At 38.6% G+C, this 25,140-nt stretch overlaps 1 protein-coding gene across 12 annotated transcripts in view; it reads left to right on the top strand.

Annotated features, from left to right (window-relative positions):
• Positions 1 to 25,140, top strand: part of adgrl3.1 (adhesion G protein-coupled receptor L3.1) — a 1,303,645-nt gene that overhangs the window by 747,668 nt on the left and 530,837 nt on the right. For all 12 annotated transcript variants that reach the window (XM_051927733.1, XM_028802158.2, XM_051927732.1 and 9 more), the window contains one exon: positions 918 to 1,123. In XM_051927733.1, coding sequence (XP_051783693.1) covers positions 918 to 1,123 — 206 coding nt within the window. The remainder of the gene's footprint in view (positions 1 to 917; positions 1,124 to 25,140) is intronic.

Raw genomic sequence — 25,140 nt, forward strand, 5'->3', positions numbered from 1 at the left:
TTTTAATGTTGCAATCTAAAAGACACATGCAGCAGCAACCAAAGAATCATAATCTTGTGTAACATATCTCTTCATATCTCTTCCCCTCTTTAAATGGATACTATTTTAATCAATGTGGTTAAAGAGAGAAGAAATGAAAGAATATATATGTAAACAGTTAAACAGCTACTGCTATGAAGGAGAAGGAGCAATGACCATTACTGTGATTCCCTAACTAAAATAAAAATCTCTGCAGGGTTTCACAAACAGGATTGTCTCCAGAGAAAATGAGATGATTGGCCTTCTGGTCTTTTAGAAAATGCATAGCAGAGTCTAAAACCATTTAACAAAAGATTCTTTAATCATCTTTATAAAAAATAGCCCTAATATACAACTCATTAGAATGAATGCACATCTCTGTACCTCTGTGAATGGTTCACTGGAAGTTCCTTACATCTTCTGTGCAATAAATTGACAGTATGATCATGTTATGAGGATGCTTTTCAGTGGCAATGACTGGGACATTTATTGTCTGTAATGGTCTTGATGCTGCAGCTAAGAATTGTATAATGCAATATTACAATGACCACAATTCAGTAATAGAATTAATTTGGAACCAGAAGAATATTGTTCAGTTAGCAAACCCAGATTTTTTAGCCCATTGTAAATGTGTGCCTTATTGACTGTCCACATTCTGCAGGATGGTGCTTGACCAAATTGGCATTCCAGAATGCCAATACAGGCATTAATTAAAAAGGCTAAAATTCAGGCATTGTATTAAGTTAATATACATTTTTGCAAAAATATGAAAACCTTCTGTAATAATTGCAATTTTTTTATTGTAACTGTTTTGTATAGTGATTAATGTATTTGTAAATAATGTATTATGACAATATCCATTTTCCAAGTTTTAATTATTTTTTATTCTTTTATTTCAGGGGAGATTAGAGTAGCTTTTGTCCTTTACAAGAACCTTGGTTCATATTTGTCTACAGAAAATGCAAATGTGAAGCTGGGAAATGATGCCATATCAACCAACTATTCTGTGATTGTAAATTCACCTGTTATCACGGCTGCTATAACTAAGGACACAACAAAAATCTACCTTTCAGACCCAGTGGTATTTACTGTCAAGCATATACAGGTACAGTTGTTAAAACAAAATCTAAATAATTTGCTTTGTTTTTTTAAAAGATTACAATGATATTTAGGTCACTTGATTTATATTCAAATATTCTGTTTAATATATTTAACAAGAGAAATTTAAATCAGAGCTGAAAAATCTGAAAAATAATCTCATATACTTCAGTGATAACATTGCCAAAAACTGGACTCTGTTCTATTGTATGTGAGTCACTTCTGTTGAGTGTGAGTTTGGACACCCATAGATTAAATAATTTTAATTTCTGGAATTTCTATACAGATTTTTCTTTTTGCTTGTGTTTTTTGTCATTATGATGGTGAAATTTCCTTTTTCTTTTTTTTTCTTTTTATTAGTATTTTCTCATTTGGGCTCAACCATTTTGTAGTTCATACTCATGGGTACTACTATGTTATACTATATTTGCTATGATCCTTTCCAGGCTTATGATTCTATGGAGTGCTTTGTCATCATACTCTGCCTGTACAGTGGCATTTTTCACATTGTAGCATAACAAATGGACTGGCATTCAAACTGGAATGGATAAAGGTTTCTTGCCCAGCTGGGAAGCCATTTTGGAAGGATGGCACAGATGGATGCTTATTCTGATCAGGATGGGTCCTGTTCCTTTTCCCAGTCAGGGAGAAAATATAATAAATGGACTGGTGGAAGCTGCCTCATTCTCTCGCCTGCATCTATTTACCACAGGGCTGCACAAGACTTAACAGTTTGTGAAGACAGCCCTGAGGGACACTGACAGGACAGGATTCCCATATATTATGGTGATTCCGACCTAATCCGTAAGTGCTTCTTAGGTGCAATGTTCTGGATCATGGCTTGAATCAGCTCAGCTCATGGAGTTGGGAAAGTGAGCGCAGATGTTGTTAACTTTTACCTCAAGTAAGTGTGGGGCAGAGCTGGCAACATGAATGTGTTCCATGGGAACACTGTAGAAAAAAAATCATTGATGTCACATAGAATGAGCTGTGAAAGATCAGTCTCATTTATAAAGTGCAGGAGAGGTAAACCACTCCAAAATGTACTAGCCTACCAGTACCAGTGATGATTGTTATAATGATGTTTCATGATTAATATTTTCTGATCCTTAAAGGGGAATTTTTTTAATTACTTTTTTGACATTTACAGAAGATGTTTGAAAATAAATTGTATAATTGAATTGTTTTTTATGGGAGCCGCCATTTGTTTATTTGTTGGCTCAGGGCAAAGGGATAAGAAGTTGCCCCTGATGACCATTTGCTATTAGAAATTGTGGATTTTCAGAACTCTTTATGTGCTTTGGGAAATATACCTTTTTGACTTTCTGGTTTAAAGATTTTTTGTTTATTCTGCTGATTCTGATGTTTGGTTCTCATTTAAGACTTTGGACATTATTTTTATTATTTTCTTGATCTTTGCCTGTCTTTCAACTACATCTCTTCTTCTGGTCCCTTCATCTCTTCCTGCTAGGTTTATGTTTTCCCTAGAAATACAACAGTAAAGTGTCAGCCATATAATGTTGTATTATAATTGCATGAATGGAACTCACAAAGTTCTTTATGTGATTAGTCTACTTTCACACCCTAAGCATAACACACATGGAAAGACACATACAGTATACAGATCCTATTCACATAGGCACTGCTTATGAGTGAGGCCAACAATGCCTCTCACCCCTTATGTCTCCACAAACACTGTTTGAGTGTTGCCTAAAATAATGGCTGGATTATAGCAAGGGCTTACCAGGGCAGTAGCCTGGAGCACCCCAAAAAAGTGTTATTTGTAGCAAGTTTACTGAGTTTGGCAGTGACCTTGTTCGCTGAGCTGTTTCTGGAAAAGTTATCACATTGCTGGCTGAGGCAAACTTATTTTTTTCCTAGTACCCCTTGATGATCTGTGAGGCTAGAAAACTGCTACAAATTTCTTATACTTATTATGGGCAGACAGTCAGTAAGTTTTAGGAATCAAGGTCAACTGAGTATTCATACTACACATTAACTTTATGAGCATGTTCAGTCTGATTGAAATGTCACGGTATGATGCTTACACTATATGTGTATGTGTCCCCAATGGACAGTTCTACTTATTCAAAAATTTGCAACAGTGCTTTGCCTATTCAAAAAAAAAACAAACAATATAACTATAGACTTCTCAAAATGTGAACAAAGAAATGAGCTGCATTGCTGGTGGTTCTTGCTATACTGTGCTCTGAAAGTAAAAAAAGAAAATAAAAAGTTGCAATCGGACACATGGATGGTTTGAAAGGTGCAAATGTACCGTCTACCTTGTTTATACAGAAAATGAGACATATGTAATTTACCACTGTGTGTGTTTATTTTCGTTTCTTTCTGCAGACATTTCCTAAGCTGCTTTGCTCATTGACCATTTAGTTATATATGTGTTGCTGTATGATTGTTAGCTTTTTGAAATCAAAAAGGTGGAAATGAGCATGACAGTCGGTGACAGCAAATCGGACTTAAAATTGTGTCAAACTCACACAGTGCATGCCCAGCAATTGAGGCACGCATTACTTTAGTCCTCTGCTTTGTCATGTGCTTTACTAATGCTTGAGTGCAAAAGATATTTATTTTATGTAAGTCAAGGCACATTAAGTTTGTGTACGTTCCTCAAATGGATTAAATGTCACATAGCAATGATCTTTAAGTATTCCCGTCCTCATTTTTTTTTTCGATTTAACAAACACTTTCAATAAAGCAACTTAAATAATGTGCTATGTAAAAAATACACAAGATTTAAAAACAAGAAGCATAGGTTATAGTTTAAAAAAAACTTTGTAGAGCAAGGCACTGGTGATCAAAGAATAACATGAAGTATTACAGGTTACAGGTGCAGCAAAATACAAAAATGCAACACATGTAACCTTAACATCTTTTTTTCATTTTGCATTTGTTTTAGGAATTATGTGTCAAGCTACCAGTCTCCATAAGACAAGTGTTGGTTGAAGTAGCTTTCCTGACACTGAAAATGCTCTTTAAAGTGTTGATTTTAAAGCTATATCATAAAAAAATGAAAATCAGAAATCTGGCAGTTATTTCCCAAAATGTTTAATGAGAAACCATAAAGTTAAATTTAAGATTGATAATGGTGTTAATATTACTGTTATTCCACAACATATTGTGAGAGAAATACCAAGAACAGAAACCCATGTAAGCTCACCTAAGTCAAAAAGCCACTTTATGGTCCAGGTGGTGTACCAGTAAGTAAGTAAGTAAGTGAACTTTATTGTCATTCATACCATACAACAGTACAACAACGGATGCATAGCTGAACGAAATTGCGTTTCTCCAGGCTCAATATGCAGACATAAAAGACAAGTTCACGCAAGACAACATACAGACATTACAAACATTTCACTTCTTACACAGAAAGTAGGTAAGACAGCGTAAGACAGCACAAGGCAGCACAGTACAAACAACAAAAACAAAAGATATGCAAATGTAAGCCAGTCAGTGGGTGAAATATAATATGAAACAAAATATTGCACATCGTTTCACAGTGATTGTGATATTGCACTATATGGATACAATATTTATACATAATATATGCAATATAGACAATGTAATATTGTACGATATTACAATACAATAAAATGTAAACTTAAGACCTGTTTGTGGTAATAAAGCGCACAGTAAGAGAGCAAAAGGACAAAGGTTTAGTATTCTGATGGACTGAGGGAAGAAGCTCCTGCTAAATCTGGTCATTCTGCAGTGCATACTGGGGTATCGTTTTGCAGAGGGCAAAAGTTCAAACAGCCCATGTGCCGGGTGTGTGGGATCTTTTATGATCATAATGGATCTGCTCTGGTAACGTGAGTAGTGTAATTCTTGAACAGATGGGAGTGAGGAACCCATGATTTTCTCCGCTGTCCTCACCACTCTTCGAAGTATCTTCTGTTCAGCAACAGTGCAGCTACCATACCAAACTGAGATGCTGCTGGTCAATATACTTTCTATAGTGCCTCTGTAGAAAGTTGTGAGGACAGGAGAGGGAAGGTTTGCTCTTTTTAGCCTTCGGAGAAAATGAAGTCGCTGTTGTGCCCTCTTGACAAGAGAAGTCGTATTTGTGGTCCATGTCAGGTCATCTGTAATGTGCACTCCCAGAAACTTGGTGCTTCTCACTGACTCCACACTGTTTCCATGGATTGTAAGTGGCCGGTGTGGCATGTGCTTTCTCCTGAAGTCAACGATGATCTCTTTTGTTTTGTTGACTTTCAGTGCCAGGCTGTTTTTTGCACACCAGGCAATGAGTTGATTGACTTCCTCTCTGTATGCGGAGTCAGCATCATTACTGATGAGGCCCACTACTGTTGTGTTGTCTTTGAATTTTCTGATGTGATTCGAGTTGTAATTGGCACAGCAGTCGTGAGTCAACAAGGTGAACAGTAGGGGGCTTAGAACACAGCCCTGGGGAACCCCAGTGTTCATGATGGTAGTCTCAGAGGTGTTTTTTTCCAAAACATACTTCTGGGGTCTGTCTATGAGGAAGTCTAATAACCAGTTACACAGAGAGGTGCCGATGCCTAGTGGCTCCAGTTTCTTTACCAGGTGTTGTGGGATGACAGTATTGAAGGCTGAGCTGAAGTCAATAAAAAGCATCCTCACATGACTGTTCTTATTTTCCAGATGAGCCAGTGTCAGATGGAGTGCAGTTGCTATGGCATCATCAGTGGAGTGATTTGAGCGGTATGCAGATTGAAGTTGATCAAATGTAGCAGGCAGTCTGGATGTGATGTGATTTTTGATCAACCCTTCCAAGCACTTCATCATGAATGGTGTGAGTGCTATGGGGCGATAGTCGTTCAGTGATGATGTTGGTGATTTCTTTGGCAATGGAATAATGGTAGTGGCTTTGAAGCACAGAGGAACAATGGCTTGTCTTAGGGAGATGTTGTAGATGTCTGTAAGAACAATTATAAGTTGATCAGCACAGTCTCTGAGTACACACCCTGGTATGTTGTCGGGACCTGCAGCTTTCCGTGGGTTGAACCTGCGCAGAGCTCTCCGAACATCACTGTGGTCGAGACAGAGTATTTCATCGTCCATAGTGAGAGGGGCTTTTATTGCTGTTGTGTTGTTGTTTTCCTCAAACCGGCTAAAATAAATGTTAAGTGAGTTGAGGAAGTCTGTGTTATCATCACAGGGTGGTGGGGAGGGTTTATAGTCCCTAATAGACTGGATGCCTTGCCACAGGCGTTTGGGATCTTTTGAGTCAGTGAAGTGATTATATGGATTTTATGCCCATAAGCACGTTTTGCTGCTTTCACGCCTCGGTTCAAGTTAGCTCTAGCTGATCTGAGAGCGTCTCTGTCTCCGGATTTGAAGGCCGTATTACGTGCTCTCAGAAGGGCATGCACCTCCCTGGTAAACCACAGTTTCTGGTTGGCATGTGTGGTGATACTCCTTATCACTGTCACATCCTCCACACACTTGGATATAAATCCTGTCACAGACCCTGCATACTCCTCCAGGTTGATGTGCTGGTTAATCGTGGCAGCCTCTCTAAACACATTCCAGTCCATGGATTCAAAACAGTCCTGGAGTGCTGAAAGTGCTCCCTCTGGCCAGGTTCGTATCTGCTTTGTAGATGGTTTGCTTCTAGTTAGCAGTGGTCTGTATGCAGGAATTAGCATAACAGAGAGATGGTCCGAGTTTCCAAGGTGGGGGTGGGGAGTTGCCTTGAATGCCTGTTTGATGTTTGTGTAAACCCGATCCAACAGGTTTACTCCCCAGGTTGCAAACTCAACATGTTGATAAAAATGTAGCAGAACTGTCTTTAGGTTGGCTTGATTAAAGTCTCTAGCAATTATATAAAAACAGTCCAGATTTGCAGTTTGCATTGCACTGACAGATTGATATAGTGCGGATAGTGCTGCCTTTGTGTTTGCGCTGGGGGGGATGTACACAGCTGTAATGCTGACAGCTGTAAATTCCCTCAGCAGGTAGAATGGTCGGCATTTCCAGTGTCAAAAACGCTATATCCTCAGAGCAGTGGCTCGAGACAAGGTCAACATTTGTGCACCAGTTGTTGTTTGTGTATATAAATACACCACCTCCCCGAGATTTTCCACTGAGAGCATGAATCCTATCTGCTCGAAAGTTTGGTAGCCCGTCCAGACTAATCGGAAACAGCGGAGTTCAGCCATGTCTCGGTAAAAATGAGTGCTGTAGTTTAGTACCAGTAGCCAAGGAAAATGTGACATTAAGTATAAGCACAATGTATTAAAGAGACTCTAGAAAGCAAATAGTATGCTAAATATTGAAAAATTCAATGTGAGCAAAGAGTAACTCAAATTTCTAGGTCACATTTTATCAGCAAAAGAGGTATGACCAGACCCAGATAACACCATGGCCATTAAGAAAATGAATGACCCAACCAATGCCATTGAGCTTGGTAGTTTTCTGGGGATGGTAAACACGATAAGGAAATTCATACCATGTCTAGCAGAGAAGGACAAGCCACTGAAAGATCTGCTCTCCACAAAGACCCAGTGGTATTGGGGCGTTACACAGTGCAGTGTCTTTATCCTTGTCTCCTCACCAGTGCTGACATTATAGGACCCTAACAAGTAGATGAAGCTGTCAGCTGATGCATCCTCATATGGCTGTCTTACTACAAAATGACAAAGGTCAGTTAATTCCAGTGGCATATGCTTCCCGATCATTTTCTGAGACAGAACAGACATGCAAGTGGAGAAGGAAGCATTGGGCATAACCTGGGGATGTGAACAATTCAGAAACGTTCTTATCAAGAAACTTACATATAGGGATGGATCACAAGCCTCTTGTAAAGCTGTTATGGACACAAAGCTTCTCTGAGCTCCCACTGAGGATCCAGAGATTCCGTGTCAGCCTTATGAGGTACTCTTACCAAATCAGTTGTGTATCTGAAAAGACATTGGTAACAGCAAATACCCCATCTTGTGCACCAGTGAGACATAGTGAAAATATGAGTAAATCAGATAATGGCTCCAACCAGATTCAGATCAGAAAACATTGTGCGCTATCTTAAGTCTGTCTTTGCCAGGCATGGCATTCCTGAAATTTTGATCTCAGACAATGGTCTCCGTATTCGCTTACGGCCACACCAGTGTAAAAGCGTCTGATTTCGGCTGTGGTGGGCTGGCACCCTGCCCAGGGGTTGTTTCCTGCCTTGCGCCCTGTGCTGGCTGGGATTGGCTCCAGCAGACCCCCATGACCCTGTAGTTAGGATAAAGCGGGTTGGATAATAGATGGATGGATGGATGGACAATGGTCTCCAGTTTTCCCCAAAGTTTGCTCAGAGTAATGAAGATGCACAATGTTATGTCCAGACAATCAAAAAAATGCTTAACAAAACACAATATCCTTATTTGGCACTCCTTGCAAGCAGAGCAACCCCACTAGCCAATTGCTTCAGCATTGCACAATTACAGATGGGGTGCAGACTTCATAACCCATGCCTCAGGTTCCATTCATGTTAGTCCTAAAAGTAAGATTTATCTTCTGTAGTCAGTAAAGACTACACTACACTAAAGTTCCAGAAGTTTCAAATGTATTTTTGTACTCACTAAGGAGAGAATAAAGAAATAGAATAAAGTAAGGTCCGATGGCCAGGGAGGACAGAAAAAAAAAACAACTCAAGAGTGCTGGTGAAAAAAACAAAATCTGCAGGGGTTCCAAGGCCATGAGACCGCCCAGCCCCCACTAAGCATTCTACTGAACATAAATGATCTAAATCAGTCCTCATGGTTTTCAGACTTTACATGGAAGAATTAGATGAAGATGGTTGTGTGAACATCTGGCCTTCAACCCATCAATGTAGGGACTGCATGGTGCCTTGATCAGGTGGGGTGGCGCAGATCACCACCACAGAAAAATGGAAAAAGAACAGCAAAGAAAGTAGGGGTTAGTACTGATTTTGGAGACATGTAAAAAAAAGATAATTAAATCCATAACAGAATATCAGAGTTACAGGATATAGCGGGTTGGATGATGACTGACTGACTGACTGACTGAATCTATGAGAAAGACATGTTAAAGTAATGGGCTTTTAGCCATTTTTTAAAGTGCTCTACTGTATTAGCCTGGTGAATTTCTATCGTTAAACTATTCCAGATTTTAGGTGCATAACAGCAGAAGGCTGCCTCACCACTTCTTTTAAGTTTAGCTCTTGGAATTATAAGCAGACTTGGTTAAAAGGGGCACATAATATTTTGAGAAGAAACAGAGATTGTTTTTACCAGTGCAACTAATTGGGGGGAACAATGCTGCAGGTCCTGAGTAGAAGAAGTCACAAAGTTCTTACCTTTACTCTAATTAATCCACAAAAACTGGATGTATATATATGTGGAAAAAATTCTATAATGAGTTAAACAATTTGCAAATATTTTTTGAATATTGAGTATTGAAATTAAAGTGTGCATGTCAGTTCATAAGCTAGAAGGTATAGAAACTGTAAAATTTCTTATCTAAAACTTGATTAGATAATTGTTATTGATGTTGCAGCTTTGGTCTTAAGAGGGTAAATGTAGTGGTATCTATTTTCTGAAAGTATTATATAGGTTAATATGGTAATAACGTAAATTGTTACTTAGGTGGCGGAGCTTCCCAAAAATTAAAGATTGGAACCCATCAGATACTTATGAGTTGCATGTACGGCAAAATATAAATAAAGATTTACTTAGTTCTGATTACTTTGTAGTGGTGAATCTTTTAAAATGGTCCCCAGCTTTCCCCAAAGTTTGCTCAGAGTAATGAGTGTCCTTTTGCATTTCCTCCCTTCTAATATAACAATAAAAGGATACCCAAAGTTTGTTACACTCCTGGATGGCCTAACATTCAGTACTGAGCACGGTATAATCCTCTACAAGGAATACAATTAATACTCTAAGGTTATACAGTCACAAAAGAATTTATGGATTAGGGTTCTTGAATCAGATTTTTTAAATTGTTGGGGAAAGATGTGAAAGTCACTTCCAGAAATTTTTAAGGGGGGATATTTTTTGTTTGTGATAGATTTTTTATTAGGTTCTTAAATGCAGGATAAAGTATCACTTTTGCCATTCCTTTTGCCCAGTCAATAGAAAATCACAAAATTAAAGTGACTGAAGAATAACACCCGACAGGCTTAACATGCATTGAGAAGTTTTCTTGACTTTAAATACATTAAATTCTTGTGATCCATGTAAATGACAAATGAATATGTAGCTACAGTGCATCTGGAAAGTATTCACAGCGCATCACTTTTTCCACATTTTGTTATGTTACAGCCTTATTCCAAAATGGATTAAATTCAGTTTTTTCCTCAGAATTCTACACACAACACCCCATAATGACAACGTGAAAAAAGTTTACTTGAGATTTTTGCAAATTTATTAAAAATAAAAAAATTGAGAAAGCACATGTACATAAGTATTCACAGCCTTTGCCTTGAAGCTCAAAATTGAGCTCAGGTGCATCCTGTTTCCCCTGATCATCCTTGAGCTGTTTCTGCATCTTAATTGGAGTCCACCTGTGGTAAATTCAGTTGATTGGACATGATTTGGAAAGGCACACACCTGTCTATATAAGGTCCCACAGTTGACAGTTCATGTCAGACCACAAACCAAGCATGAAGTCAAAGGAATTGTGTGTAGACCTCCATGACAGGATTGTCTTGAGGCACAAATCTGGGGAAGGTTACAGAAAAATTTCTGCTGCTTTGAAGGTCCCAATGAGCACAGTTGCCTCCATCATCCGTAAGTGGAAGAAGTTCAAAACCACCAGGACTCTTTCTAGACCTGCCGGCCGTCTAAACCGAGCGATCGGGGGAGAAGGGCCTTAGTCAGGGAGGTGACCAAGAACCCGATGGTCACTCTGTCAGAGCTCCAGAGGTCTGCTGTAGAGAGAGGAGAACCTTCCAGAAGGACAACCATCTCTGCAGCAATCCACCAATCAGGCCTGTATGGTAGAGTGGCCAGACGGAAGCCACTCCTTAGTAAAAGGCACATGGCAGCCCGCCTGGAGTTTGCCAAAAGGCACCTGAAGGACTCTCAGATCATGAGAAAGAAAATTCTCTGGTCTGATGAGACAAAGATTGAACTCTTTGGTGTGAATGCCAGGCGTCACATTTGGAGGAAACCAGGCACCGCTCATCACCAGGCCAATACCATCACTACGGTGAAGCATGGTGGTGGCAGCATCATGCTGTGGGGATGTTTTTCAGCGGCAGGGACTGGGAGACTAGTCAGGATTCAAAAAGACTTGAGGCTGTAATTGCTGCCAAAGGTGCATCAACAAAGTATTGAGCAAAGGCTGTGAATACTTACTCAAGTAAAATTTTTTCATCAACAAAGTATTATTCCAAAATGGATTAAATTCATTTTTTTCCTCAGAATTCTACACACAACACCCCATAATGACAACGTAAAAAAATTTTACTTGAGGTTTTTGCAAATTTATTAAAAATAAAAAAACTGAGAAATCCCATGTACATAATTATTCACAGCCTTTGCTCAATACTTTGTTGATGCACCTTTGGCAGCAATTACAGCCTCAAGTCTTTTTGAATATGATGCCACAAGCTTGGCACACCTATCCTTGGCCAGTTTCGCCCATTCCTGTTTGCAGCACCTCTCAAGTTCCATCAGGTTGGATGGGAAGCGTCGGTGCACAGCCATTTTAAGATCTCTCCAGAGATGTTCAATCGGATTCAAGTCTGGGCTCTGGCTGGGACACTCAAGGACATTCACAGAGTTGTCCTGAAGCCACACCTTTGATATCTTGGCTGTGTGCTCAGGGTCGTTGTCCTGCTGAAAGATGAACCGTCACCCCAGTCTGAGGTCAAGAGCGCTCTGGAGCAGGTTTTCATCTAGGATGTCTCTGTACATTGCTGCAGTCATCTTTCCCTTTATCCTGACTAGTCTTCCAGTCCCTGCCGCTGAAAAACATCCCCACAGCATGATGCTGCCACCACCATGCTTCACCGTAGTGATGGTAATGGCCTGGTGATGAGCAGTGCCTGGTTTCCTCCAAACGTGACGCCTGGCATTCACACCAAAGAGTTCAATCTTTGTCCCATCAGACCAGAGAATTTTCTTTCTCATGATCTGAGAGTCCTTCAGGTGCCTTTTGGCAAACTCCAGGCGGGCTGCCATGTGCCTTTTACTAAGGAGTGGCTTCCGTCTGGCCACTCTACCATACAGGCCTGATTGGTGGATTGCTGCAGAGATGGTTGTCCTTCTGGAAGGTTCTCCTCTCTCTACGGAGGACCTCTGGAGCTCTGACAGAGTGACCATCGGGTTCTTGGTCACCTCCCTGACTAAGGCCCTTCTCCCCCGATCGCTCCGTTTAGATGGCCGGCCAGCTCTAGGAAGAGTCCTGGTGGTTTTGAACTTCTTCCACTTACGGATGATGGAGGCCACTGTGCTCATTGGGACCTTCAAAGCAGCAGAAATTTTTCTGTAACCTTCCCCAGATTTGTGCCTTGAGACAATCCTGTCACGGAGGTCTACAGACAATTCCTTTGACTTCATGCTTGGTTTGTGCTCTGACATGAACTGTCAACTGTGGGACCTTATATAGACAGGTGTGTGCCTTTCCAAATCATGTCCAATCAACTGAATTTACCACAGGTGGACTCCAATTAAGATGCAGAAACAGCTCAAGGATGATCAGGGGAAACAGGATGCACCTGAGCTCAATTTTGAGCTTCAAGGCAAAGGCTGTGAATACTTATGTACATGTGCTTTCTCAATTTTTTTATTTTTAATAAATTTGCAAAAATCTCAAGTAAACTTTTTTCACGTTGTCATTATGGGGTGTTGTGTGTAGAATTCTGAGGAAAAAAACCTGAATTTAATGCCTTTTTGAATAAGGCTGTAACATAACAAAATGTGGAAAAAGTGATGCGCTGTGAATACTTTCCGGATGCACTGTAAATGAGTGCAGGCTGCATGCCTCGAAATGACACATTTGCAAAACAAAAGCATTTATCCGCAGGCAATTGGCACAGTGATAAGGACCTGCAAGTATCTTTACATATGTTAGGAAGATTAGGATCTTCAAGGTGAACAACATTTTGGAAGGGATTTTAGTGTTAAACCCCTGTGCTTCTCATGTCCCTTTAGTCTGAAGGAGACTATTGCATCTTGGTTCTCTTTCACCTTTATTAATTTTCTGCAGACTAGCAATCCCTAAAATAAACATGGTTCTTGCCTTAGTTTTTTTAGTGCAGTGTTACCCCTTTACAAACCTGCTATATATTGAAATGATAATAAATCTTTTATATTCCCTTTCTTGTGGAGTGATAAAAGATTTTTTTATAAAACATTAATCTTTAATTCATAACAGATCTGAAGAAGGCATTTCCTCACCGAATTTCAAATATCACTGAGCATTTACACTTCATCTGATATGGATCTTAATCTTAATGTTAATAAATCTGTGATAATTACCCCTTTTCGTAGCTTGACATTGAATCTGATATAGTATAGTTAGGTCCATAAGTATTTGGACAGTGAGAGAATTTTCATAATTTTGGCTCTGTGTGCCACCACAATGGATTCGAAGTGAAGCAATCAAGATGCAATTGAAGTGTAGACCTGCCATTTTAATTTAAGCATTTAACAAAAACATTGTATGATCCATTTGGGAAAGACATCCGTTTTTATACATGGTCCCCCCATTTTTAGGGGTTTAAAAGTATAAATCTAGAATCCATGGCCTTCTCAAAGTGCTGGGTTTCCACTGTACTGATGCTTTGGCAGGCCCTTACTGCAGCTATCTTCAGGTACTCTTTATTCTCCAAACTTTCTGTCTTCAGTTTTGTCTTCAGCAAGTGAAATATGTGTCCATTTGGGTTGAGATCAGTTGATTGACTTGGTCATTGAAGAACATTCCACTTCTTTTCTTTGAAAAGCACTTGGTTTGCTGTCACAGTTTTTTTTGGTTCATTCTCCAGCTGTACTGTGAAGAATCGTCTTAGTTTTGTGTGAATCTGAGCAGGCAGTATAGATGCAAGAAACCTTTATTGACACTGTACAATACAATGAAATATCATTTGTAATAAACCTATAGATGCCTTAGATAGAGGTATATAAGAGTAGACATCAAACTACAAGAAGCACAAAATTAAAAGTAAAACATTAAACTATGAGAAGCACAGTTACTATTAACTAAAAGTAAAAGTAAAGGTAAATTTGTGAGCATAAATTGATAGGTTCTCACTGTGCTTAAAAGTACAATATCGGTGATAAAATAAAGAACAAAGCGACACCTAAATGGTGAGCTCCAGGTTGCTGCATCCATGTGCATTACCACTAGCCCTATACACTTCAGAAATTATCCTGCAAATTTTGGCAGCAGTCATATCATCAATAAACACAAGTGACCCACTTCCATTGGCAGTCACATATGCCCATACCATAACACTGCCTACACCATGTTTCACAGATGATGTGGTATGATACAGATCATGTGCCGTTCCCTCTCTTCTCCATACTCTGTTCTATCCATAACTTTGATACGGGTTAATCTTTATCTGGTCTGTTCATAAGACCTTTTTCCAGAATTCTACAGGCTTGTTTTAACAAACTGTTATCAGAACATCCTGTTTTTGTGGCCAACTAGTGGTTTGCATCTTGTAGTGTGGCCTTCTGGTATAATGTATATTGATCATAGTTTCATTTCTCCAAAAAACTGGATTGGTTTGTTAAAAATATCTTTTGGCAAAGTCTAATATATCCTTCCTATGCTTGAGGATTACCAATGGCTTGCACCTTGTAGTAAAGACTCAGTATTTACTTTCGTGAAGTATTTTTTTTTATTGCAGATTTTGGCAATAATTGGTCTACCTCTCAGAGAGGGTTTCTTGGGATCTGACTCTAGGAAACAGCGCAAGTACAGACGCAAACCAAGTGTATGTGTGTACTGTATAATATTAACAAAAAGAGCAGCTTACTACTGAAAACGGCAAATATAGGAGTGAGTGGGGATCGAACCAGGGACTCTTGATCACACTTGGTTTGCGTCTGTACTTGCACTGTTTCCTAGAGTCAGATCCGGGTGGGGGGATGTTAGAGCGTGTGAGCTTATTCAGTGCTGCAGAATCAACGCACATGTTCATCTTTTTTTTTTTTTTTCAGTGATAGCACCAACATAAATCCACACCCGATCTGACGGTGTTTGTTTTCAAATAATATTGCATTAGTGTGATGATGTTTTCACATATATTGTCTCTTTCTTTCAGGTGTGTAATAGGAACCACAGCATAGAGAGAAGCATGTACATTGCAATAGGTACACACATCATAAATGTAGGAAAAACTATCCTTGCATGTGTGTGAACAGTTAACATTTGAATCTGATGATTGCATATAGCACTGAACTTACTGCTCTGTACTGTTCTATCCTCTGCATGTCCTGGAGTACAAAAGAAACAGCATACAGCAACATGTGGGAACTGGCAAGATCGGGAAAAAAAACACGCAGTCACTGATTACAAACCGCAAGATGTTATGCGAATGAATATGAATAATATAAATAATGTTGGATCCGTGCCACAAAGTTTTCCGACATGTAGTATACAGGTCATAAACCGAATAATTCCAAATATCATATATACCTACGTCTGTGTTTTTTTGTTTCTTTGACATCATACACTATAAGGTTCACACTAATTCAGCATGAGCAGGAACACTCAATAAAACTGAATAAAAAAAATCAAGTGACGGTGAGATACGAAGAAGGCAGATTCGCCAGCGTTTGTGTGTCAGCTTTAATCCCTCCAGATGAGAGAATGTCTAGTTCCATTGTCTCAAAACACCACTCACATCTCCAGTTATTCCGTTTCAAATAAAAAATAACAGCGTCAGATCCCTTTGGGGTTGGGGGGGCTGTAGTATGTCTCGTGATCGTGATTTAGAGAGAATAAAAGTAAAAAAAATGGTAACTTTTGCAAGTCCTATAAATGCACACCGTGTGTTACAGACGCAAACCAAATGTATGTGTGTACTGTATAATGTTAACAAAAAGAGGAGCTCACTACTGAAAAAGGTAAATATAGGAGTGAGTGGGGATTGAACTGGGAACTCTTGATTACAAGTCAACAAATCTTACCAATACACCACGGAAGCTGTTGTGTCATCCTTGAACCTTTTGTGAAAGTGTTTACTTGATCTTTGGACTTCAGGCTTCATACATTATATAGTTTATGCCTACATTTTGTCATTTACTACTAAAATATGAAAAACATTTCTGTTTTAAAAATGTGTTTACACAGATTACTGTAGAAACGGAACACACATGAACTGCGTGTGTTCCAAATAGCGATCTATTATTTCCACTCTAAAACTCCAGCACTTCAGTCATTCCCAGATAATCAAACAAGGCATGAGCTGGGAAAACTTAATGAACGTTCTGCGGCGGTGCGGGATGGAATAGCCAGCTGCTTGCTGCTCGTGTTAATCGGCACATTTAGAAGAGAGCTGAGAACGGTTTTAAGGTGGGCCGGATCTACGAGTTTTTTCGTAGACTCTGGTAATTCTAGTGATAACTAGGTGTCTTCTGCATACAAGTGAAAATTAATGTTATGTTTTCTACTGATACTTTCCAGTGGACGCATGTAAAATGAAAACAGTAAAGGTCCCAGTTCTGAGCCCTGTGGAACACCTTATCTCACTTCTGTGTATAATAATGGAGTAGTTTCAGTAGACTTCTGTATGTACTGGATTTGATAAATAAGAACTAAACCAGGCAAGGACTGTGCCTTGAGCCCAAAGTAATTTTGTAGCCTTTGTAGTAAAATAGAATGGTGTCAGCAGTGGAATTTCATTCATTAGAGGATACCAGAATTTCAATTACAACACAAGTTAGTGCTATATCTGTACTATTACTGGTGCAGAAACCAGATAGAATTTCACAAATAAATTATGATGTGTAAAGTGAGATTGAAGGTGTTTGGCAACTACTTTTTCAAGTATTTTAGAGAGAAAGGGTAAAATTGAAATGGGTCTATAATTATTCAGTTTATTATTCAGTTTATCTGACTTTTAAACAACGGTTTGATAACTAACACTTTGAGTACACCGGGAACTCATTATTCAGTAAATGAGCTATTGATAATGCAAAGAACTGGTGATGCCAGTTGAGCTTTTTGATAGTTTTGTTGGCACTAGATCTAAAGCATAAGTAGCAGGTTTCATTAAAGTTAAAGTTAAGACTTCCTGTTCTGTTACAAGATTAAAATTTCTAAAGTCGTGTATGCAAAGTGAGACAAGGTTTGCCAAACTAATATTAGGTTTGCACTGTGATGTTGAAATCTGGGATCTTATGTTTTTTATTTTCTCTTTAAAAAAGTTCAGAAAGTCTGTACTGGTAATGTCTGTTGGTATTTTGCACTGTAGTTCTGAATACCCATTTGTTAGATTAACCACTATTCTAAACAATACACAATGATTATTATTGTTGTTGTATATTATTTTTGAATAGAAGTTCAAGCAGGTCCCTAAAAAGAGGTTTTTTATATTTTTCAATACTCTCTGTCCATGCAATTTGAAAAACCTACAGTTTTATTGCTCTCCATCTACACCCCAGTTTTCAACACTCCAATTTAAGAGTTCAAGTGCTCTCATTAAACCAGGGTATGTATCTATGTGTTTTAATCACTTTTGTTTTAAGTTGTGATTCTATATCCAAAGCCTTTCTTGAGGTCATATTATAATTTGATATTAGCTGATCTAAATTGTTTTCCATGATTACACTTGACGTACTCAAAATGTCTACAAGCAGAGTTGCAATCTAGATGTTGCACTGTGTTTACTTTATTCTATGAATGTATCGGTAAAGGCAGAAAAAAGTCACACATAATTAAGTAGTGATTAGAAATAACTTTGTTTAATTGAGTAGTATTTGAATTTAGAGTTTCAACTCTGTAAATTCTAATTAGATCAAATATGAGATTATAATTGTGAGTTAGACCATTTACAGTCTGACAAAATCCTACTGAATTTAACAAATAAGTAAAACATTTGCTAAATGTGTCATTTTTCACATTATTGTGTGTGTTAAAATCCCCAGTCAACACTACACAATCATACTTTATAGCTAAATCAGATAAAAGGTTGACAAATTCATTCATGAACAATGAATATGACCCTGGTGGTCTCTAGACTAGTACAGTGGAACCTCTAGATACGAGTTTAATTCGTTCCAGCACTGAGCTTGTATAGCGAATTTCTCGTATCTAGAACAAACTTCCCCATTGAAAATAATGGAAATCCAGTTAATCCGTTCCGCACCCCAAATATATTAACATAAAAATCAATTTTCCTAACAAATAACACTGATAAATTATATATACTGTAGTCTACCTTTAATAAATAACACTGGTAAATAATATAACTGATTATTTAAAGAATCAAAACAGGTGTCCAAAGTGCAGTAGAGCATTCAATAAATCTTTAAATAAATAATCCTTAAAACAGTTGTGAAATGGAGGTTTAAAATACACAAGAATAACAATCCTTTAACACGAGGTTAAAACGTCAAAAGGATGCAGTCTTTAAAAAACAGATGACAATCCCCGGTGCTTCTTCTCTGTTAGCGTCTCACCTGCGGGCTGTGCAACAGGCGAGACACTCTTAATGCAGCTGACCTTCTCTACACCGTCCTGCTTCAGCTGTTTGGCTCGCCTGTTCAGCTCACTGTTCAGCTACACGCAAGCCTGCACACGTGAGCCTGCACACGCGAGCCAGCACACGCAAGCCTGCACTCGCTCGCTCTCCCGCACCGACTTCCTACTCCTGCCTGCCTGCCTGCCTGCCCCTGCAACCTCCGTTCTCTCTCCTCTCTTTTCTTTTACTTCTTCTCCCCCTTAACCGGCTCGCGCTTCTCTATATATGCGGGGAGGACATGGCAGCTGCAGCCCATCAGCCACAGGAACAATCATGGATGTGGGCAGTTTCCCACCTGTGCACTTAAGTGAGAAACGCAGACACCGCAGATCACGGCTCGCAACTGCTACCACGCCCCCTCGCTAAGCCGCGAGATATACCCACAGCCTGGCTCGTGGCTCGTTACGCGAGCCTATGCTCGTATTTAGATCTGAATTTTTCGCTCATACTTTCCTCGTATTTTGAATTTCTCGTATACAGAGGTGATCGTATCTCGAGGTTCCACTGTACTACAATTGTCCTGGAATCTTTTTTAATTTTTAAAATGAGTGTCTCAAATGATGTGCATTTGCCTACATTTTTAGAAGCATTTTACATTATGTCTCAATGAATTATTCCTAAGCCACCTTCAGTAGGTCTAGATTTATGATGGAATGTGTGTCCATCTGGTGATTTATTTAAGCTTCAGTGAGAAAACACAAATCAGATTTTGTACTTAATACAGGGTATAACATCTTTTACCAAAGTAGCTTTAATTTGAAGAGTGTGAATGTTTATTAAGCTGCATTTAAAACTGCAAATATGTTTCTCAACTGATGATATATTTTTTGCTTTAATTTTAATTAAGTTAATATTATAGGTACCCATGGTGGAGGATCTGGTTTTATATCTTGTTCTAATTATGCTTCTTATTTTTTGTTTAGCAAGTATTTTAAGGTTTGCATCAAGACTAAATATGTAAGGTGCCATACAACAGGAATTCTGTGTAGTAATAATAATAATAATACATTTTATTTATATAGTGCCTTTCCCATGCTCAAGGCACTTACAGAATATAAGAAAGAATGGCAGGGTATATAGTATATAGCATTGTACAAACCAGATAAATAAATAAAGAAGATTATGACAGTGAATTCAGAGAAGAAAAAAAAGAAGCCTAACAGACAACATAATTGATGGTCTTGCACACACACATACAGGTTACATGAGCATCTTGACAGAGAAGTAAACTGTGAGAAGGGTAATAAAGTCAAGTAGAGCTAAAACCCTTCCTGAACAGATGAGTTTTGAGTTGTTTTTTAAAAGAATTCATGGAGTCAGCTGATCTAATTAATTTCGGTAGGTCATTCCAGAGTCTGGGCGCTATACAGCTGAAAGCCTTGTCACCCATGGAGTGTAGATTAGTGTGGGGCACGACAAGATTGCCAGAATCAGAGGACCTTAGTGGGCGGGCAGGCACATAGTGATGGAGAAGGTCACTGATGTAGTTTGGCGTGAGGTTATTTAAGACTTTGTAGGTTATTAGTAGGATTTTATATTCGATTCTGTAAGACACAGGGAGCCAGTGAAGATGGAGCAGGATGGGTGTGATGTGCTTGCTGCTGCTGGTTCGAGTAAGGACTCTTGCAGCTGAGTTTTGAATAAGCTGGAGCTGTGATATAAGATTAGAAGGGGAACCTGCCAATAGGGAATTGCAATAATCGATTCGGGATGTGATAAAAGCATGGACAAGTTTCTCAGCATTAGAGAAGGAGAGGAAGGAGCGAACACGGAATATGTTACGGAGGTGAAAGTAAGAAAGTTTCTTAATGTGATTTATGTGGGTGGAATAAGAGAGGGTAGAATCAAAAATGACAGCAAGATTCTTTACAGTAGAGGCAGGTCTGATGAGGTCACCACCAAGATGAACTGGGAAAGAGCTCATTTTATTAAGTTGCATTTTAGTCCCAATTTGCAGGAGTTCAGTTTTGTTGCAATTTAATTTTAAAGAGTTCTGCTCCATCCAGGTTTTAATTTCACTAAGGCAGGTTGTGAGCTGAGAAAGCTCTGATGAAGTTCCACTTTTAACATTGAAGTAGAGTTGAGTATCATCTGCATAAAAATGATAACCCAGTCCATAGCTACGGATAATATGGCCAAGGGAAAGCATGTAAATACAGAAGAGAAGAGGGCCGAGGACAGAGCCCTGAGGAACTCCTTGTGTGACTGGCACTGAGCTGGATCTGCTGTTGCCAAGACTAACAAATTCTTGCCTATCAGTCAGATAGGACTTGAACCACTGGAGGGCAGTGCTAGAGATACCCAGCTGTTCTCCATTCTGGACAGTAGAATGTCATGTCTGACAGTGTCAAATGCTGCACTGAGGTCTAATAGATAGATAGAATGAATATGCTGGCTTGTCCAGAGTCTGCTGCCATAAGCAAATCATTGGTTACACGGAGCAGAGCAGTTTCACAGCTGTGCCGCGCCCTGAAACCAGACTGAAAGGGTTCCATCAAGTTATTAGAGGTTAAGTAATTGGTGAGTTGGGAAGCTACAACACACTCGAGAACTTTTGGCAGGAAAGGTAAGTGGGAAATAGGCCAGAAATTGTTAAGATTGTCAGCATCATGACCAGACTTTTTTAACATTGGGGTTACAGAAGCAATTTTAAAAGTGAGCGGTACAAACCGAGTGTCGAGGGATGAGTTTATTATTGTTGTAACAGTTGGGATTATGGCATGAAGGCAGGGTTTAAGTAGTGTGCTGGGGATGGGGTCCAGTACACAAGTAGTTGGCCTCATTTTACAAAGTAGGTTATTAACAAATGCAGATGTGACTGGTGAGAACTTAGAGAAGGAGCTGAATGGAGTGGGAAAACAGGGAGAGATATAAACAGATGATGTATTTATGCTAGTTGAATTATTTAGATCTTTAATTTTGTTATAGAAAAAGTGGAGGAATTCCTCACAGACTTCAGTAGAAGAGGTAGTTGGGCCAGATGCGGGTTCGAGTAGTTTATTAACTACAGAGAACAAAACCCTTGGGTTACCGTGCCCACTTTTCTGCCATAATGGGTGTTCTTAGCAGCAGTTAGTGCTTCTCTGTAAGCTCTTTGGTAGTCAGAGAAAGCCTGGATGTGCACGGTGAGGCCAGTCTTATGTGACATTCTCTCAAGGCGTTGGCCAGCTGCTTTCATAGATTGCAATTCTGAATTATACCAAGGAGCTGAACGTTTAAAGGAAACCTCCTTATGTTTTAAAGAAGCTGTTTTATCTAATGCTGAATGAAGGGCTAAGTTATAGTGGTCAACAAGACTATCTAGTGTTGACGGAATAGGTGCAGACAGTAAAAGATCAGAAATAGATCCAGAAAGGATAGAGGGACAGATATTTTTAAGGTTTCTGTAAGAAATTTGTCGTTTACAGGTAAGAGGAGGGAAAGGCAGTGAGACAGTGAAAAATACTGCTTTATGGTCAGAGAGTCCCAAATCAGTGCTGTAAATGTTGGCAACAGATAGTCCAGAAGTGCAAATCAGAAACAATATATGACCACCGAAGTAGGTGGGAAAATCAACATGTTGTGTCAAGTCAAAACAGTCCAGTAAGAATAGGAATTCATTTTTCAGTATAGATGTAGTAATGTCAATATGGATGTTGAAATCACCAAGAAGGATAATTCTCTGAGAGTAAGAGCTTAGGTGGGTCAAAAGTTCAATCAGATCGGATAAGAAGGATGCATTGTATTTTGGGGGGCGATAAAGAACAATGAGTGAGACAGGATCTGATTCCGTTATTAGTTTAAGAGCCAGACACTCAAAAGACAATGGACAGTCAATTGGGATTTGTTTGATGTTTAAGTCTGCTCTGACAATTACTGCAAGCCCACTGCCTTGCCTTAAGCTGCGAGGCTCTGTATGGAAAGTGAAACCAGGTGGAGTCGCCTCTGTGAGAGATGTAAATAGCTATAGGATAGTAACAGGCGGAATAAACAATAGCCTGTGATTTAAGATCATAAGACTGCAGCCTCATTGGTGCTCTGATCAGTCATCCAGGTAGTTTTGTTGCCATATTTTAAGATAAAACAAAATATCCCCTCCAGTTAGGATGAAGACCATCTCTCTTGAAAAATCTAGGCCTTTTCCAAAAATCATCTGTATCCAGCAGGGGGCACTCTTTCTCCCCTGGGATGTGTTTCTGGATGCAGAATTGACTAGAACCAATACCATCCCTTTTAGTGAGTTATAATAGTTACTAGCAAAATACCCGCGCTTCGCAACGGAGTAGTGTGTTAAAGAGGTTATGTAAACATATATATACATAAACATATATACTTATATATACATATCTACATATACACATATCTACATATATACATATATATATACATATACACATCCACATATATATACATATATCAACATATATATACACATACATATATACATATCTACATACATACACATCTATCTATCTATCTATCTATCTATCTATCTATCTATCTATCTATCTATCTATCTATCTATCTATCTATCTATCTATCTATCTATCTATCTATCTATCTATCTATCTATCTATCTATCTATCTATCTATCTATATATATATTTCTCTATCTATCTATCTATCTATATATATACACATCCCCGTGCTTTGCAGCGGCGAAGTACTGCTTTTAAATTTTTATTAAGAAGAAAACCTTTTTAAATTGAGTGAAAATCTACCAATAGCAATTTGTTAAGGATCTGTTTTTTTGTGAAGCTGACTTCACACAGCCTCTCCGCTGTTTTATAAACGAACGTCATATAAGGTCTTCCTTTTTTGTTGCTTTGCCAACGGAAGCAGCCTTTTTATTTAATCCTGTTTTTACGATTGTTCTGTTTGTATATCACGTTGTCAGTTCAGCACTCTGGTTGTAATATGACCAAGCCGTGCAAGCACACTCTTGAGAATGCAACGTACAGGAGAAAAGCAATCTTGCCTGAAATCAATGGCAACCTTTTGTAGGTCTATGAACTTAATTTAAACTTTAGGTTTACACGGTGCTTTCTTTCCGAAGTACCTGCACTCATGAATATGTCTGTATGCGTCAGTCGCTCAAATCCCCGCGGTTCGCACCGGTGAAGTTCTGCTTTTAAATTTTTATTAAGAAGAAAAGAAAACCTTTTAAAATTGAGGTAAAATATACCAATAACAGTTTGTTAAGGAACTGTTTTTTTTGTGAAGCTGCCTTCACTCGAGTGATCACTTCGAGCTTTAAGCCTGAGAAATCACCCCGTAAATGCACACATTTAATTGCACATCTATCTATCCATCTATCTCTATATATATATATATATATATATATATATATATATATATATATATATATATATATATATATATATCAAAATACCCGCGCTTCGCAGCGGCGAAGTACTGCTTTAAAATTTTAAATAATAAACTGAGGGAAATTATACCAATAATTATTTGTTAAGGATCTCTTTGTATACCATGTTGTCAGTTTGCCCCTCCGGTTGTAATATGACCAAGTTGTGCACTGAGCTTACTCTTGAGCATGCAACGTATAGTTGGCCATGTGAAAAGCAAATCAAGAACAGCAAGACCGCGCCAGCTGCGGAGCTCAGCTCGGAGCGAAATGAAGTGAATGAAATGAGGTGAATGGGAGGGGAGATGATCACGTGACTCCAACACCCACCTTAACTCTCCATCCCTCCACAAACACAGTCTCTCGGATCCCAACTCTCCTTTATATATATAGATAAATAGCAAAATACCCGCGCTTCACAGCGGAGAAGTAGTGTGTTAAAGAGGTTATGAAAAAGAAAAGGAAACATTTTAAAAATAACGTAACATGATTGTCAATGTAATTGTGTTGTTATTGTTATGAGTGTTGCTGTCTTTTATATATATAATATACACACACACACACACATAAACATATATATACATATACATATATACATATATATACATATCTACATATACACATATCTACATATATATATATACATATACTATGAGGGGTCGTTTAGGAAAAAAAGATTGGTTCGTAAATATATACATTGGTTCAGTTATATATATCGGTTCGGATACATTGGTTTGAATATATACATTGGTTTTAATACATCCGTTCAGATATATATATCGGTTCACATATATACATTGGTTGGGATACATTGGTTAAGATATATACATCGGTTTGAATACATCCAGTCAAATATATACATTGGTTGAGATATATATATTGGTTGATATACATTGGTTTATATATATATGTTGGTTTAAATAGATTGGTTTAGATATATACATCGGTTCAGATACATCCGTTCAAATATATATATTGGTTCAGATAGATCCGTTCAGATATATACATTGGTTGGGATTTATGGGCAGGC

The sequence above is a fragment of the Erpetoichthys calabaricus genome, chromosome 5, assembly GCF_900747795.2.
Source record: "Erpetoichthys calabaricus chromosome 5, fErpCal1.3, whole genome shotgun sequence".
In the NCBI taxonomy this organism is placed as follows: Eukaryota; Metazoa; Chordata; class Cladistia; order Polypteriformes; family Polypteridae; genus Erpetoichthys; species Erpetoichthys calabaricus.